We start from the raw sequence: 17662 nt of genomic DNA, 5'->3' as shown, positions 1-17662 counted from the left end.
ATTGGTCTGAGGACTCCTGCGTTAGGGATGTGGGGCGGAAGTGGCAGAGAAGGGAATGGGGGTGTTGAATTTGGATTTTGGAGGGGACGCTGGTGGACGGTCAGTTTGCTGGGGTGGCCGAGGGTGGAGATGGGGATCCGAGAGGGCTGAGAATAGGGATCCGGGGAAGCTCAGACAGGAATCCGAGAAAGCTCAGAGTGTGGGGTTCTGGAAACAGAAACGGGGCATCGAAGGGATTAGGGGAGGGAAGATGAGAGAGAAGACAGGTTCGGGGTCAGAGGTCCAAGGGTGCTTCAGTGAAGGGGCCCTCAGGAGCAGATCTGAGGGCAGTCTCCAGTGGGAGAATCGAAGAAGATTAAAAATGGCTGTGTCTGAGGAGGCTTAGGCTGGGGCACCGGGCTGCTCAGAATGGGCGGTCTGAAAGGGCTGGAATCTGAAAGGGCTGGTGGCGGGAGGAGGGTCCTTGAGACGGGCTCAGGGTTGCAGGTCTGAAGTTTTTAGGATGAGGTCTCAAATCCAAGTGTTTAAAGGGGCTCGGGAGATATGGGTGGAGCTCTTGAGAAAGGCTCCCAGTGGAGTCAGAGGTTGTTCTCTGAGAGGCTAAATATGTGTAGTTTGGTGGGCCCCTGGTGGATGGGTTTGGGGAGAGTGTTCTGGGTGCTCACTGTGTCTGGGCAGGGAGTCTAGGGTTCCACTGGGCGCCTTTGAGATACTGAGGACTTAGGTTTTAGAAACCAGTTGTTTCACTAGAAGGCTAAGGTAAGGCCCTGGCCCCCGTGATGAGAACAGAAAGCTGGATCATAGCCTGAGGGTGGAGGCTTTGTGATTTCAGTGTGTTCTCCTCCCCCCACAGGACTGACTTCGTACAAGGAGTTGGTGTCGATGGAGGATCAGGACGCCAGGGTCCCAGCCCTGGAACCATACAGGGTGGAGCAGGTTGTCAGGACTGGGGATGCAGAGGGTGAAGGTTGGGTCTAGAGGGTGGGAGATAGAGTGGGGGTAGGCAGGCTGACTCCTGGGTTTGTGGGCTAGGACTGCCCCCTCCCTACAAATTCATTCTTACCCTAAGGACCCAGCCCCATCTTCACTCCTACCTCCCCATCCTCCAAATAGGCACTGGTCCCTCAACTTAAGGCCCTGGCCTGTCTAGGGAACATCCTGGAGGGGCTCCAGAGGAGGGGCTGCTCATGGATGCTAGCATCTCTGTGTGGGTTGAAGGGCCACACCTTCAGAGGGATCTCTTTATCCTAGGCGCCACCTGTAATCTACTATGTCCCTGACTTCATCTCCAAGGAAGAGGAGGAGTATTTGCTTCGACAGGTGACCCCAACACCCTTCTGGTCTGTTTTTCCCCTCTTCCCTCACCAAACCCCAGCTCTCTTGTGAGAGCCTAAAAGGTCACAGTGAAGATCCTGGCAGGAGGAAGAGTGCCACTTAGCACCCATCCCTCACCTCCCTCTTCCTTCTCAGCCCCTGAAAGTGCTTTTCCCAGGAGACTTAGGGGAAACCAAACTGATTCTTAGAAAGGAAGTGGTTGTTATGGCGCTTAGACTCCCTGTGCTGAGACAGCCCAATCCTTCCACCTTAGAGGAAAGGAAGTTATAAACCTAGGCTGAGATAGCCCAGTTCAGGCCCCTGAGATCTGGGGACTGAAGAATTTACAGTGTTGAGGTATCTGTGCTGAGATAGCCCAGGCCTCAGAGTGTTACAGAGGAAATGCTTCTCTGTGCTGACAGTTCAGTACAGACCCAGAGTCTTGGGAACCAAGCACAGATCACCTGGGTTGAGATAGCCCAATCTGTATTCGGGGAAAGAAGAATTTACAAAGCTCAGTCTTTATACTGGGATGGCCCTTTGCAGCCTCTGAACCTCACAGAAGACAGATCTTCCTGTGCTCTCCCAACTAGTTTTGTCTAGTTTGAGTCCCAGGAATGAGCTAGCTACAGAACTCAGACTCTCACGCTGAGACAGCCCATTCCAGCCCTGTAACCATGGAGGGAATAAAGAGATTAGCAAGTAGAGAATAGATTTCTTAGACTTCTTGGAGACAGCCCATTCTCAATCCTTGGAACCTTTTTTTTTTTTTTTTGCTTTTAAGGGCTGCTCCTGCGGCATATGGAGTTTCCCAGGCTAGGGGTCTAATCTGAGCTACAGCTGCCGGCCTATGCCTCAGCCACAGCAACGTGGGATCCAAGCCGCTGTCTGCTGCCTATACCACAGGTCACAGCAACACCAGACCCGTAACCCACTGAGTGAGGTCAGGGATTGAACCCGCAACCACATGGATGCTAGTCGGATTCATTTTTGCTGTGCCATGATGGGAACTCCTAGACCCTTGGAATCTTGGCAGTGGAAAATTTTCAAAGTATTTTCTTTGCTATTACAAAGAGCCCAGCTTAGCATTCTTTCCCCCAGGTGATAGGAACTAGGAGATTCCAGAACTCCAGACTGGATTCCACTGCTCAGCCCAGGCAACAGGAAATTGAGTGCAAACTGTTTGCCGGGATGAAGGAGCCCAAGCTGGCCCAGAGCTCTGAGTAGATTCAGACCCCGATTGTGCAGCCCTGCCTGGTTCCTTTTCTCAATCCTGGGCAACACAGGTGGGCTTCAAAGCTAGTGGCCTCCATAGGGCAAAGGGCAAACCACAAAATCCTGGGAACATTATCCCAGAGAATGATCCCACAGACACTGAGATGACCCATTAACACCCAGGTAAAAATCTGTTGGCCTGGGTGGGAGAGTTCGAGGGTGATCCTGGAAAAGAACTGACCCCCTTCCCACCTCCCAGGTCTTCAATGCCCCAAAGCCAAAGTGGACCCAGCTTTCCGGGAGGAAGTTACAGAACTGGGGTAAGTGTCCCTGGCTGTGGGCATGGGTGATTTAGGGATGTGGGCTGGGTTAGGCAGCTTAGGTTGGATAGTCTCAGGACATTTGGTGGGGTGGTCAGGGGTAGGGGGTGGGGAGGTCCTGGTCCTGGGGAGTTATTGGTAGGGATGGGGTCCCTAAGGCTTCAAGGGGTCCCAAGGGCCAGGAGGATTCTGAGGGGTTAGGGATTTCCTGATGAGTTGGGGGGTATTTCCAGGGGTTTAGAGAAGTCAGGAAAACTCTGAAGGGTAGAGTGGTGATCTTCAAAGAGTTAGGGGTCCCGGAGGAGGTCAGAGTGCTACCAACCAGTAGGATATCCATCATGGGGGGCTCCTTGGTTGGGTGCCCTCAGCCTCCCCCTCCCCCAGGTGGGCTCCCCCATCCCCGGGGGATGGTTCCTGAGCGGCTGCCACCGTGGCTCCAGCGCTATGTGGACAAAGTGTCTGACCTCAGCCTTTTTGGGGGTCTCCCAGCCAACCACGTCCTTGTGAACCAGTATCTGCCTGGGGAGGGCATCATGGTAACCACACTCTCACCCCGTCCCCTAGACCTTGGATCCACCATGGGGCAGGGCATCATGTTGACCCACGTCCACTCTCATTAAGCAGCCACATACCCCAACCAGGCATTCGCCTCCCAGCTGGGGAGCCCCCCTTTTGCCCCAGAGGGTGGGGGGTGTGGACTCCTGCCCTGTCCAGCCCTGGTGCCCACTCCCCAGCCCCACGAGGACGGGCCACTCTACTACCCGACCGTCAGCACCATCAGCTTGGGCTCCCACACCATGCTGGACCTCTACGAGCCTCGGCAGCCAGAGGATGATGACCCTACAGAGCAGGTGGGCCCCAAGACAACGCCCCAGCCACTGTGGGCGCTCCAACACCTCATATCCTCCAATCCCACCAGCCTGCCAGGTACCCCTGATAGCCTTCCAGACATCTTCGTCTGTCCCCTCATGGAGGGCACCCCCATCCTCCCTGATGCCTGACCCCTCTGCTAGCAGGGTGCCCTAGAAACCATGATGTCTGCAGGCACACCATTACCCCCACCTGCTGAACAAATACCCTGACATCCTGCAGATCCCCACCTCACACATTCATAGTGCTCCAATACCTCATACAGGGCTCCCCACTTCTCCAGCAGACACTGAGCTCTTCAGATACCTCAATACCATCCACCCATGGGTGTCTCTGACATCCTCCTAGACACCATGACCCTCGATGGCCATTGCACAGGCACCCCAACGCTGACTTCCTCCCTCCCACTCTGGTAATGTGATTTGCCATGCAGGACACCCCCAGATTCTTCTTGGCACCTCAGCCATGACTCACTGCTCAAGGATCCTCAGATAGCCTGCCTCCCCTCTGTGAAGGATGCCCGTGACAACAGTTTCCCTAACCTCTGTCTTTGATGCCTTTCTGTTCACTCCCCTGGACACCCTGACCCCAGCTGCTCCTTAGGGCTTTCCTTTTTAATCCTACATGCTTTGGGATACACTGACACCCCCTCCTACTTTGCCGGGGTCCTCAAGCATCCAGAGATCTGCACAAGGGCCCAGAGCACTCCTGCTTATCTCTTCCTCACTTCCTGGCTTCCGGCCAAGTCCTCTACCCAGTTCCACCCGAGTTTCCTGGGACCGCTGGACCCCTAGCCTCAGCCCCAGCCCCTTGCAGATCCCAGCTGCGGTTCTCATAACCTGCAGACTCTTAGACGCCCCCATCTGCAGCCTAGGACCTGCCCCCTCCCGGAGGACTGCTGACACCCGCACCCACACACACCCTCTCCACTTCACTGCAAGCCTGGCTTTGGCCCCCGCCGGACTTGCACTCCAAAGCCCCGATCCCTGGGAGCACACCTGCCCCGCAGGCTTTGTTGTACCTGGGACTCGCTGACCCTTGCCCCCTGAACTGCCGCCCTCTCGCTCACCCTCACCCTCACCCCACCCCCGACTTCTGGGGACCCTCTAACCTTCAACCCGCCCCGCAGCCCCGGCCCCCGCCCCGGCCGGCCACCTCGCTGCTGCTTGAACCCCGCAGCCTGCTGGTGCTCCGTGGCACCGCCTACACGCGCTTCCTCCATGGCATAGCAGCCGCCCGCATAGACGCTCTGGACGCCGTCTCCCTGCCGCCCAACGCAGCCGCCTGCCCCTCGGCGCAGCCCGGAGCGCGCCTGGTCCGCGGCACCCGCATCTCGCTGACCATCCGCCGCGTGCCCCGCGTGCTGCGCGCTAGCCTCCTGCTCAGCAAGTGACTCCAGGCCCTCGGACCCGCTCAGATTCCTGAGCTCTCGCCTGCTCTGGACAACTACCGCCCTGTGACCTTGGAACCCTGGGGCAGAAGCGGCTCCCGCGGGTTATTTTCCTTGTAACTGTGTGGGAACCACAGGAAAAGGCCCCATTCCAAATAAACAACTACAAAATCTTCACTTTGGCTTTGGATATTTGGGGGCGGGGAGCCAGGTGATGGGATTCCTAAGGGGCGCTGCATCTGGGACCTTTGAAGGCGCGGGCCCTGGATGGGTCACAGAGTGGAGAAGAATCCAGGGCTCTTGGGAGGGCGGGGTTATATCTGGATACCCCTTCCGGGCGTGGGGTGAGCTTGGGAGGTTCAGCTACTGGTCCACTAGGGAGGAAGGAGTTAAGTGGTGCTGCTGTCACCTGAGCTGGGCATCAAATTACCTGGGTCCAGTGTTCCACCTGGAAGGAGGTGGCGCTGAGCCTGCTGCCCCTGGGCTTCTGGCTGCCTCTGCCTGGCTGAGTCCTGCTGAGGAGGTCTAAGCGGATACCCCCCCCCCCCGCTAGAAAAAGGGCTCCTACTGGGGATCCTGACTCTCTGTCCCTAGCCTCCCAAATATGGCCTTGCCCCCACCCCTGGACCCTAGACCCACCTCAGAGCCCTTCAGCCACGCCCCTGGAGCCCCTAGGGAACTGGATGCTGCTGGATACGCCATCTGCCCGGCGTCTGGAAAGGAGAGAATAAGGTAGGGGCTGGGGCATTTGAAACCATGGTCCCAAAAGGGTGGGGCAGTGAAAGGGGGCCCTTTGAGGGTAGGAGAATTTTTTTTTTTTCTTCTTTTTGGCCGCACCCGTGGAAGTTCCTGGTCCAGGGATCGAATATGCGCCACAGCAGTGGCCCAAGCTGTTGTGGTGACAATGCCGGATCCCTAACCTGCTGCACCACAGGAGAACTCCGAGGGTAGGAGGTGTTGTGGCTATGATCACCTGGGGCCCTGGGAGAGGTAGCTGAGGACAGGGGTAGGGTAGGGTGGATAATGGAGACTTAGGCTCACCTGTCAATGTCCCCTACCTCTCAGGTTGGAACAGGCCCAGAAGCTGGGGCAGGACCCCTTGGACCCTCCCGAGCCCTTCCAGGGTGGCCTGAGGGGCACTGAGCCAACGCCCGCTTCTCATGAGGACTCAGCTGGGGCCAAATGCCGTGAGGTGAGCTGAGGTGTCCTGGGCCCCTGTGCGCCTCTACCTCCTGTCTGTCTCCCAGAATCTGGCCCCCACACCGGAGATAGGTGATGATTCTGAAAAAGTGCTGGGCATCTGTGTGGGGAGGGGTGCATGATCCTTTAAACCGATTGTTATAAAAGTATTTTGATATTTTACCAAAAAAGTACTTTGATATTTTATCATTGGCCTTGGTGTAGCCCCATTCCTGTGGGGTATCCAGTTCCATCACCCACCCCCTCTGGACTCCCAGGCCCCACATGTATAAGTTTCTAGGAGCCTTGAAAACCTGGATTTTTTTTTCTTTTTATGGCCCCACATATGGCATATGGGGCCAGGGGTTGAATCAGAGCTGTAGCTGCCGGCCTATGCCACAGCCACAGCAACACCAGATCCGAGCCACATTTGCAGCTTGTGGCAATGCCAGATCCTTAACCCACTGCGCCAGGCCGGGGATCAAACACCATGTCAGGTCCCTAACCTGCTGAACCACAATAGGAACATCTGAAAACCTGGAGAATTTGTACATGAGGTTCTCCCACTGGGAAGTTTCTTTAGGTGGGAGGAGCCCTGGTGCAGACCCAGAGGTGGGCTCTGCTGCAGAGAAGCATCCCGAAGGCAGGGGCCTGCAGAAGGGTGCAGTGGGAGTGGGGGTAAGGTCTTGGTTGGCTCACTGGCCCTGACTCAGCCCCCTGTGTTCCCCAGCGCCCCATCTCTGGCTGGGAGGTGTTGGAGGCTGAGCAGGACAGCCTGCATCTTTGCCTTCTGGGGCTGGGCCTCCTGCTGCAGGACCTGGAGCGAGGCCTGGCACCCTGGGCATCAACCCGGAGAGGGATGGTCCAGCTGCAGGTGGGCAGTGGGAAGCCAAGATGTGGGAGGGTGGGCGGGCCCTCAGGAGTGGTTACCAGCTTCCTGGGGTGGGAAATGGGTTTATTCCATGTTCCAGGTATCTAGATGGGAAAGGAGGCCGTTCTAACTCCAGGTCCCAAGTCTCTGGTGCCCCGGTGTGTGTGTGTGGAGGCAGGCGCTAGGGTAGGGTGGGATGGTGGTGATTTCCATCCATGTGTCCCAGACCCTCCAGGCAGACCTACGTGGGACAGCTGAGCATCTGGATGCACTGCTGGTGTTCGGTGAGAGGCTGGTGCAGCGGAGTGAGCCTCAGGCCCAGGCCTCCCTGGAGCAGGTCCTGAGGGCCTTCAGAGCCCACCGAGACAGCATCTTCCGGCAGCTGTGGCGGCTGCAAGCCCAGCTGGTCAGCTACAGCCTGGTATGGCCCACCCTGGCAGTCCCTGGCACAGGTGCCAATCCCAACCCTCATGACCTCTGTCCTCTGACCAGGTATATGAGGAGGCCAGCACAATGGAGCAGGACTTGGAGGTCGAGGGGGACTCAGACGGGCCAGGACCTGGTGGGGTCTGGGGGCCCTGGGCACCCAGTAGCCTCCCCACTCCCGCAGAGTTGGAGTGGGACCCAGCGGGGGACGTTGGGGGCCTCGGGCCTTTGGGACGAAGGACGGCCTGGACACCAGGGGCTCCCTGTGAGCTGTGTGGCCACAGGGGCCCCCAGGGCAGGGGACAGTGGCTTGAGGTGAGAGCAGGTGGAGGCTGTGTGTCTTCCAGTGGGGTCCTTCTCTTTCAAGGAGGTCTCTGTGGCTGTCTCTCCCTCTGCCTCTCTTAGCCTCCGGCTCTTCCTCTGTCTCGTCTTGGTTTCCCTCTGTTGTATCTGCATTTCCTCACTTCCTCCCACTCTCCCCCATTCACCCCACCACAGCCACGCTAGCCTCCTGGCTCTTCAAATATTCCAAATACTCGCCCATCTCAAAGCCCCCAGATGCATGCCCTTCATTCCAGCCTCTCCTAAATGCCGCCTCTTTGGAGAGGCCTGCCCTGGCCTCCAAACGTCTTCCCTCCTTACCCTCCTACTTTATGTCCTAATAGCACTTATCACCACTTGTCATCATACATTTGTTTAATAACTTATGGGGTCTCTCTCTCCTGCTGGAATATAAACTCCGTGGACATCAGAACTTGGCTTGTTTCCATGCCATGTCCCCAGCTCCTAGAGCAGTGCTGGCCATGTAACAGACCCTCATTAAATATTTGTGGAATGAATGAATAAATAATGTCTCTCTTCCTTTCTTTGGCTCTGTTCCTCTTGATCTCAGAGATCTCTTTCCCCAGGAAGAGAGAGAGTCTTCATCTCTATGACACCCCGGATCTGGGCCATTCCCCAACTTTGTGTCTCTTTGTCAATGATTATCCAAGGACCACACCCCTCTCTCCCCCGACAGGACATGCTCAGGTCAGGCCTCAGCCACCGGAAACACTTTGCAGGTCACCGAAGACGCTCCTTGCTCCAGAAGTCTCGGGTAAGCTTGTCCTCAGCCAGATGCACTGTTTAGGTTTTTTTTTTTTTTTGCTTTTTAGGGCCACACCCGTGGCATATGGAAATTCTCAGGCTAGAGGTTGAATCAGAGCTGCAGCTGCCAGCCTATCCCACGGCCAGAGCCACGCCAGATCCGAGCCACATCTGCAACCTATACCATGGCTCACAGCAACACCAGATCTCCAACCCACTGAGTGAGCCCGGAGATCCTCATGGATACTAGTTGGATTCGTTTCTGCTGCACCACAATGGGAACTCCCCACTTAGGAATCTTGTTGACCAGTGACAGCAACCCAAACCAAGTTGAATTACACTAGAAAAGGGGATGCTATTTTTTTCATGGAACTGAAAAGTCCAGGTGCTGTGGAATTCAAGACCTCAGATGCTGTCAGGGCTCAGTCCCTCCCTCTCTCAGGCTCTACTTCTCCAAGGTAGATTTCTTCTCAACCCCAGCACTCACTTCCCATGGGCTTACCCACCCCTGGAAGAGACTGCCACTGACCTACTGGCAACCTACCCACAGCAAAATCCGAGGGCTGACTTGTGTTTCCCCAACTTGGGTTACGGTACCCCCTGAACCAGCCACCGAGGCCAAGCTGATGGAGGGCTCTGATTGGCCAGATCTGGGTCACATGCCTCATCAGGGACGTAGAGTTGTGAGGTCTGGAGAGTGTGTAGGTATGACACCCCACACCTCAAGCTGAGCCACTGTGACTGGAAAAAGGGGGATTGGATGAGGGCAGGCACAGACAGACATCCACTGCACTTGGAGATATGGGGTTTTGGGGGTGGCGGGCAGCTAGGAAAGGAGAAATAAGCCCACCTCTGTTGGTCAATAGTAGTAAGGGGAAGACCACATTAAATGGCACTTTTACCCATTCTGCTGCTGGATGCTATCTGCCCTTAGGACAAGATGAGACAAGCATCTCCCGATCTTCAGGATGTGCTATTGGAAGTAGACCCTGGGTGAGATGCCTGGGAGATGGGCTGGGGGGCAGGGCTCATGGTGGCGCCCTGCCCCTACATTTAACACTGCATTTCCCTCCACAGAGCCTCTGCTCCTACCTCCAGGCGGCCCCTGACCTTCCTCCTTCTCCTCCTCCTCCTTCTCCTGGTGGGTGCCACCTTGCTTCTGCCCACATCAGAGGGCTCCTGCTGCTCTCCTGCACGACTGGCCAGGACACCTTACTTGGTGCTCAGCTATGTCAATGGGCCTCCCCCAATCTGAGTATACGCCCTAGACATGCAATAAATGGTCACTGCCGAAGGATGTGTCTTAGTCTGTGTGGGCTGCTGTAACAAAATAACATAGACCGGGTGGCGTGTAAACAATAGGAACTGGGAGTTCCCATCGTGGCGCAGTGGTTAACGAATCCGACTAGGAACCATGAGGTTGCAGGTTCGGTCCCTGCCCTTGCTCAGTGGGTTAACGATCCGGCGTTGCCGTGAGCTGTGGTGTAGGTTGCAGATGCGGCTCGGATCCCGCGTTGCTGTGGCTCTGGCGTAGGCCAGTGGCTACAGCTCCGATTGAATCCCTAGCCTGGGAACCTCCATATGCCGCGGGAGCGGCCCAAGAAATAGCAAAAAGACAAAAAACAAAACAAAACAAAACAAAAACAAAACAAAAAAACCCCCAAAACAATAGGAACTGATCTCTCACCGTTCTGGAGGCTGAAAAGTCCAAGATCAAGGTGCTGGGAGATTCAGTGTCTGATAAGGACCTACTTCCTGGTTCATGACGGCTGTCTTCTTACTGTCCTCACACGGAAGGAGAAGCAGGGAAATGACGTCTTTTTATAAGGGCACTGATCCTGTTCATGAGGGCTCCCCCCCCATGACTTAATCACCCCCAAAGGCCCCAACCTCCTAATACTATCACTTTGGAGGTTAGGATTTCAATGTGTGAATTTTGAGGAGACACAGACATTCTGTCAAAAGGAGGATGTGTAGGCTCTTGGGTGCTGGAGTACTGAGAATCGTGGAGCCCTGGTACATCTGGACAGCCCCCTCCACAGATCCCTTTGCCTTGAGCACAGGACTCAGGACTGAATCAGCTCATCTTGGCTTGGGTTCCCTCAGACCCTGAGACAAAGATTTAAGCACAGGCAGTTCATTAGGGAGGTGATCCTGGGCAGGGTGATAGGGCAATGGGAAGTGAGCCCAGGAAGGGAGTTAACGAGCTGGTCGCTGCTCTGGGCACCTGGGGTGCCACCCGCAGTCTCCCCAGAGATTGTGGAACCACACAAAGTTGTTCCCCCCAAGACGAAGAAGTTGTGGCATATATGTACCAGTTCCCATCTCTCATTGGTTAAGGACTTTTCCTGGAGATGTTAACCCCCCTAGCACTTCCAGCATCTCCTGTAAAAGACCCTCAGGTGCTTGCCACAGGAAGTTGGGGGGTTGCGATGCACAGGAGGGGTGCAGGTGATGGGGGCAGATTGCCTACGGCACCTGCTATAGCCCCTGAACTGCAGTCATCCAAGTGCTCTGTTCATTCTACCCAGTGGGGTCCTGGGCTGGGCCATCACTGGCCCAGGACTGTGAAAGCCCTTCTCCTGGGCCTTGACAACACCAAGCTGAACTGACAGGGCTCAGTCCTGGAAACTGGTCCCCAGCTTCAGGTGTCTAAGCTCGTCTTCTCCCCGGAGTTTAAGCTAACAGGACAAGAGGTGGAGCAGATCAGACTCAGAACAGAGGCAGGAGCCCTGGGCAGGGCTCCTGGATGTGCACTTAAGACAGATCCCTTCTTTGTCACAACCACGCAATGTGTCCCCACTTAACAGAACAGGAAACTGAGGCTCTAGAGGAGAAGCCACCAACCTGAAGCCCACTGTCCAACCGATTTAAAAACAAACAGGATTTTCCTGAGTAACTGGAAAGTTCAGGACAGCAAGCACAGGTGGATCCAGGGGCTCAGGTCTTTCCTATTTTGGCCTCCTTATCCCAGGGGTGGCCAAGTGCCCCTCAAAACCGCCTACATCTCACCAATGTGGCAATAGGAGAGTACTCTTCCCTTGCTGTTCCAACCAAAATCCCAAAGCTACCTCCTCTGGCTAGTGTCCCATGCCTCACTGAGGGCTGCAGCCAGCCTTGCTTGCTGAAAATGGGATGGCTGGAGGAGTGGTTCTCCAAAAAGAAAATCAGGGCGCTGTTACCAGATGGGGAATGGACACTGGAGGGTGGGTGGGAAGCAGAGGATTCTGGGAATAACTCCAGGTTCAGGAAGCAGTCAGGACGCACACCTGGGTCTGTCCTGTTTCAAATGCCAGGTCAGGTGTCTGTCCCCAACTGAGGAGGAGGCATGGTCACCCTCGGGTCACCAGCATATAAGATGGGCAGAGTTTTAGCCATATTGACCCAACCTACCAGGTAATGGAGCACATCCATGCCACTTGTTCATTCATTCATTTAATGCTGACCGTTTGCTGTGAACCAGATCCTGGTCAAAGAGTAGGGCTGTGACTGTGAACAAGGCAGGCTGAAACACTGGTCTCTGTGGGGCTGACTTCCTAGTGGGGCAAAGCAACAGGAAGTAAAAGAAGCAGGTAAAATATGTAATAGGGCCAAGGGCAGTCAGTGCCAAGGAGAAAACTACAGTGAGCAAAGGCAAAGCAGAAGGGGGCACAATTAGGGTGGTTGAGGAAGGAACTAAGGTGACAATTACATCATTATGCTATAATTATCTCATTGCCAAACTGCAGTGAGGATGCAAGCCACGGGACTCCTACAGAGGTGCTGACCAGTAAAAATATGAGCCACAAATTTATTTTTACCTTTCCTAGCTATCCCAGGAAAACCACACAAACAGGTGAAATTAATTTTATTAGTTTAACTTATACTCTAACCCAATATATCCACCACTGCAGCAGTTAAAGTGCCAAGTCCTAACCACTAGACCACCAGGGAACTCCCTCAAGGCTAGTCTTTTTTTTTTTTCTTTTTCTTTTTCTTTTTAAGGCTGCATCTGTGGCATATGGAAGTTTCCAGGCTAGGGGTCAAAACAGAGCTGCAGCTGCCGGCCGACGACAATGCTGGATCCTTAAGCCACTGAGCGAGGCCAGGAATTGAACCTGCATCCTCATGGATACTAGCTGGGTTTGTAACCCGCTAAGCCACAATGGGAACTCCTCAAGGTTACTCTTATATAACCAGAGTACAGTTACCAAAATCGGGAAATTTAATAACTAAATCCAATTATTTATTTATTTATTTATTTATTTTGTCTTTTTGCTATTTCTTTGGGCTGCTCCTGAGGCATATGGAGGTTCCCAGGCTAGGGGTCCAATCGGAGCTGTAGCCACCGGCCTATGCCAGAGCCACAGCAACACGGGATCTGAGCCGAGTCTGCAACCTACACCACAGCTCACGGCAACGCCGGATCGTTAACCCACTGAGCAAGGGCAGGGACCGAACCTGCAACCTCATGGTTCCTAGTCGGATTCGTTAACCACTGTGCCACGACCGGAACTCCCACTAAATTCAATTATTAACCCACAATCTGTATTCCAAGTTATTCTCAGTCCCTTAAGTCCTTTATAGCAATTTTCTCAGATCAGGAGATTCTTTAACAGAAGAGGGTCAAGGGGTTGAGATGCACTCACTCTGTGCCTAAGAAGAGTGTAACACATGGCAACACAGACACACTACCAACTGGGAGCTTTATCAGCAGCATACTCCAAGCCAAGGACATGAGTGAAGCGGCCTATTTTATTTTTGTCTTTTTGCTATTTCTTGGGCTGCTCCTGCAGCATATGGAGATTCCCAGGCTAGGGGTCGAATCAGAGCTGTAGCTTCCAGCCTATGCCAGAGCCGCAGCAGCGCAGGATCCGAGCCGCGTCTGCGACCTACGCCACAGCTCACGGCAACGCCGGATCGTTAACCCACTGAGCAAGGCCAGGGATCGAACCTGCAACCTCATGGTTCCTAGTCGGATTCGTTAACCACTGAGACATGATGGGAACTCCCCCCTTTTTTTTTTTTTTTTAAGTGGCTTATTTTTGATGTGATTCCAGGAGGCAGGTGTTAGGGAGGGAGACAGGGCAGGGGAAAGTCAGAAAAGGGAATCATGGAGCACCCCCCGAACGCCCTCAGTGCAGAACAGCAGAGATCGGGGGTTCAGAGGAGGAAGCTAGCAGCCTCTTGGAAACCCTCTTCTGCAGCTACAAGTGAACTCAAGTCAGCAGGAGGGCTATGGGGTTAGGAGAGCATCACCTGCCGTCAGGTGTATTTAGTTCACTATAGCATCATAACAACCACATGAGGGAAGCACCATTAGTGCCTATTTTGCCGATAAGGGTGTAGAGGCACAAAGAAGTTAAATCACTTGCCTAGGATCATGGAATCAATGTTTTGGAGGCAGGATTCAAACCCAGGCATTTCAGTTTCAAGGTCCACACTTTTTTTTTTTTTTTGTCTTTTTGCTATTTCTAGGGCCACTCCCGTGTGGCATATGGAGGTTCCCAGGCTAGGGGTCCAATCGGAGCTGTAGCCACCGGCCTACGCCAGATCCGACGCGGGATCCGAGCCGCATCTGCAACCTACACCACAGCTCACGGCAACGCCGGATCGTTAACCCACTGAGCAAGGGCAGGGACCGAACCCGCAACCTCATGGTTCCTAGTCAGATTCGTTAACCACTGCGCCACGACGGGAACTCCAAGGTCCACAGTCTTAATCATGGCTCCCTCACCTACAACCTCCCCCCCTCAAATCAGGCAAATCCTCCCCCATCCTCTCTTCCAGGCAAACCCCATTCATCTGTGATACCCACAAGACAGTCTCCTTTTCCTGACCAGGACACCGCGCCCCAGTGGAAACTCGATCATTGTCTGCAGCCGTGCCAGAAGCTCCCATCCTGGTGCTTAGTAGGGCTCAAGATCTCGCAGCCAGGAGTGGGCAAGAGGAAGAGAGAGGAGATTCGGGGGGAGATGTAATGGGGACTGGCTGGGTAGGACACAACTTCATTAGCCACCTTCAAGACTGGCTTTTACTCTGAAACGGAGCCAGGCCAGGATGAACAGCATCACCTTGGTGAAAAAGACTGAGGCTGAGCAAGATGAACATGGCCATGGAGGTTCGAGACAAGGCAACCAACCAGAGACAAAGCTGAAGTAGAAGTCCCTTGCACAAACCGCACAGCCTGTGCTCTGGGGCACTCCAGGCCCCTTCTCCCTCTCTAGGCCTTCACCCACTAGCCGTCCTGCTCAGAAGCCTACCCTACCTTCTGGCAAACACCTTAGAATTCTTCAAATTTCAACTTCATTTAATAACTATTTGGGTACCCGCCTCCCGCACTGGGATTGGGATAGCAACTTTCTCTTGTGTTCATCCTCCCTTTGGTTTGAGGTCTGGGCTTTTTTCCTAAGGCTTTCTTCCTTTAAACTGCAGTCAACCACTTTCCGCTTTTTTTTTTTTTTTTTGGTCTTTCATCTTTTTAGGGCTGCACCCGCGGCATATGGAGGTTCTAATCAAAGCTATAACTGCTGGCCTACGCCAGAGCCAAGCCTCATCTGCGACCAACACCACAGCTCATGGTAACGCTGAATCCTTAACCCACTGAGCGACGCCAGGGATCAAACCTGCAACCTCATGGTTCCCAGTCGTATTCGTTTCCACTGCACCACGACGGGAACTCCCACTTTCCATTTATTTAACTGACCTGAGTGCAAATACCGCTGAGGGCTGCAAAATGAAGTACCCCAGAGAATGTGGGGACATGCGAGGAGCTATGCCTGTGGCTTGTGGACTATCTCTCCTTCCCCACCCCTGGGCCTTGCTAGCAAAACCCCAGCTTGTAGCTGATACTGGATTCCTCAGCCAGGTTTAAGGGCCCCACTACTGCCTCAGGGATTACCAACCTCGTCTCCTCTGCTCCACCATCTCCTCTCCCACCTCACTGCTTTCCAATGAAGAAGTCAAGTGGGGCTTCTCTGCGGTCAAACCAGGGTGGGTCTGCTCCATGAATCTGCCCAGGGGTGAGAACTATGCTACTCTAACCAATCTACCACTCCAGAGAGCTTAGAGGAGAAGAAACAGCTCCCCACACACATCCTCTCCCCATAGGTCAGGGCTTGGTGTGTGTAGGGGGGACCTCTTCAAAAACCCAAACACATTAAATCTTTAAGATCATCAACAGGGAAGTAAGCACATCCCCCATTTTATTCCCTTTGTCCAGTGGCCCTGAGCAAGGAAAGGAGCAAGAGTTGGGGGTCCCCTCAGAACCATGACGTAGAGGTCTCGACGGGGGTCTTTAGTTGATTAACTGGGGTGAAAGACCCCTAGCTCCTTCTCTCTACTGGTCCCAGTCTGTAACAACGGGGGAAAGATTTTTCTTAAGGAGGATTCCAGGCTTCTCACCGTCCACCAGGACATCTTCCCAAACTCCTCAGCAAAAAGTCTGCTCTTCTAAGAGTTAAATCCAGGAGAGAGTCTCCTTGAGGAACCAGGAGTGATATGTTCTCAGGCGTCAAGAGAAGGCGTCTCGGTCTTTTTCCGTCCAACAGCGGGGAGTCCGGCTCCCCAGGCCTTGGGATAAGTAGCTCTCAGCCAGACAGTCCAGTCAGCGGGCGACCCAGGCCGCCCCGAGCCGTGAGCAGGCAAGGTCAGGCATCTCTCGCCATCTGACCCGTTGCCAGGAGGGCTCTGCAACTCCCCCAATTTGTCGATCCAGTCTCTCAAGCCCTTTCACTTTCCATCAAGCGGGTTTCCTGGGCCTCCCAGGCAGTCAGGCGGGCCCCCCAGTTCCCCTGAGCCATCGAGCGAGCCCTTTAGCCGGTCACCGTTCACTGGACGGGGTACCCGGTGCCCCCATGCTGTCCAGCGGTCTCTTCGGACCTTCACCAGGCGGGGTCCCTGGGGCCTCGGCGCCGCAGGACTCCTCGGTCGGGTCACGCGTACGCACGAAGGCGCCCATGGCCGTGGCATGGCCTGAGCGCAGCAGCTGGAGCTGCCGCCGCCCGCGGCGGTACAAGTACTCGATACGCAGTACGTCAGAGCGTGGCAGGCAGGCGTGCTGCCGGAACTCGGCCCGCACGCGCGCCTCGGCCCCCGGCTTCCCACGCCCGGCGCGCAGCAGTTCGCGGTACAGGCTCAGAACTTGCCTCTGGAGCCGGCTGTGTCGGCTCATGGTAGCAGCTGGGTCCAGGGCGTACGCCGCGAAACCCCACCAAGTGGCGCCTCAGCGCACTCGGGAGACGCGGCGGAGCTCGGCAAAGAGCACTTCCGGCGCCCGCCTCCTGCTTTACGGCGCCGTCGCGCCCCATTGGCTGTCGTAGCTGTTAGGTCACAATGCTGTGAGTAAGGGGCGGAGCTGCTGACCCCAAGGTAGAATCATGTCCTTGAAGGGACGGTAGTTCTGAGGGCCCAGAGCAGGAGCGCAGTAGGCGCTCAGACTTTTAGGTTTGGGGTCAGAAGGGAGCAGGGGATCCTGACTTACTCTTGGGTCCTGCGAGAGGAGAGATCTGGAGGTCGGGACTCGTGTGTCCCCCCAGGGCGCGAAGGGGCACTGGGAGAGAGAAGACAGGCACAGGCATAGTTTAGTCCGCATTTATTAAAGCAATCTCGGGAAGCTCCGGGCATTCCCACCCCTATAGCGGGTGTACGACGAGGACCCCAACCCTGGGAACGCGCAGAGGCTCGGGGTCACCCGATGAAGTGTTGGGTCACAGCTGGCGGGACAAGCCTCGCGATGCTGTGGGAAGACGAGCGTAGGGAGATGATATAGGTTGCAAGCCTCCAAAGGTGGGGCTGGGAGTTGGGCTGCTAGCGCCCTCTGCCGATGCGAGTCGGTTCCCGGGGTAGGAGAGGGAGGGGCCTCCCCAGCTATTATAGCCCAGAGTCCAGCCTGCCTGAAACCCGTCGAATAGGCTGCCCTCCCCGCAATTCCGTTGTACGCCCCACAGGCTACCTGGAGGCGTCCTGGTAGCTCTGGGAGGCCTGCAAGGGGGCCCTACCAGCACCCTGAAC

General features: G+C 55.1%; 3 protein-coding genes across 16 annotated transcripts; 2 read left to right on the top strand and 1 right to left on the bottom strand.

Annotated features, from left to right (window-relative positions):
* Positions 1-9: 9 nt before the first annotated feature.
* On the top strand, positions 10-5286 carry ALKBH6 (alkB homolog 6). 10 transcript variants are annotated; one of them, XM_047791697.1, is made up of 7 exons: positions 10-99; positions 854-936; positions 1252-1320; positions 2789-2849; positions 3234-3385; positions 3584-3700; positions 4849-5286. In XM_047791697.1, exons 2-7 carry the CDS (start codon positions 883-885, stop codon positions 5110-5112), a joined length of 717 nt encoding a protein of 238 aa, XP_047647653.1. In that variant the 5' UTR covers positions 10-99; positions 854-882; the 3' UTR covers positions 5113-5286. The 10 variants fall into 10 exon arrangements, with proteins under 10 accessions (XP_047647653.1, XP_047647651.1, XP_047647660.1 ...); XM_047791695.1 differs by having other exon boundaries at positions 3491-3700; XM_047791704.1 differs by lacking the exon at positions 4849-5286 and adding an exon at positions 4589-4743 and having other exon boundaries at positions 3491-3700.
* A 70-nt stretch (positions 5287-5356) lies between these two features.
* Positions 5357-9965, top strand: SYNE4 (spectrin repeat containing nuclear envelope family member 4). Of its 5 annotated transcripts, none has more exons than XM_047791691.1 (8): positions 5357-5841; positions 6175-6301; positions 7019-7162; positions 7386-7565; positions 7652-7900; positions 8604-8681; positions 9606-9664; positions 9749-9965. In XM_047791691.1, the coding sequence occupies exons 1-8, from the start codon at positions 5714-5716 to the stop codon at positions 9924-9926; spliced, it is 1143 nt and encodes a 380-aa protein (XP_047647647.1). In that variant the 5' UTR covers positions 5357-5713; the 3' UTR covers positions 9927-9965. The 5 variants fall into 5 exon arrangements, with proteins under 5 accessions (XP_047647647.1, XP_047647646.1, XP_047647650.1 ...); XM_047791690.1 differs by having other exon boundaries at positions 7386-7580; XM_047791694.1 differs by having other exon boundaries at positions 7386-7580; positions 7652-7910; positions 8578-8681.
* A 5851-nt stretch (positions 9966-15816) lies between these two features.
* SDHAF1 (succinate dehydrogenase complex assembly factor 1) lies at positions 15817-16946 on the bottom strand. Its single transcript, XM_047792763.1, has one exon. It carries the CDS (start codon positions 16821-16823, stop codon positions 16473-16475), a length of 351 nt encoding a protein of 116 aa, XP_047648719.1. The 5' UTR covers positions 16824-16946; the 3' UTR covers positions 15817-16472.
* Between the last annotated feature and the right edge of the window lie 716 nt (positions 16947-17662).

The sequence above is a fragment of the Phacochoerus africanus genome, chromosome 8, assembly GCF_016906955.1.
Source record: "Phacochoerus africanus isolate WHEZ1 chromosome 8, ROS_Pafr_v1, whole genome shotgun sequence".
NCBI lineage: Eukaryota > Metazoa > Chordata > Mammalia > Artiodactyla > Suidae > Phacochoerus > Phacochoerus africanus.
This window is presented reverse-complemented; position numbering and strand designations above follow the sequence as displayed.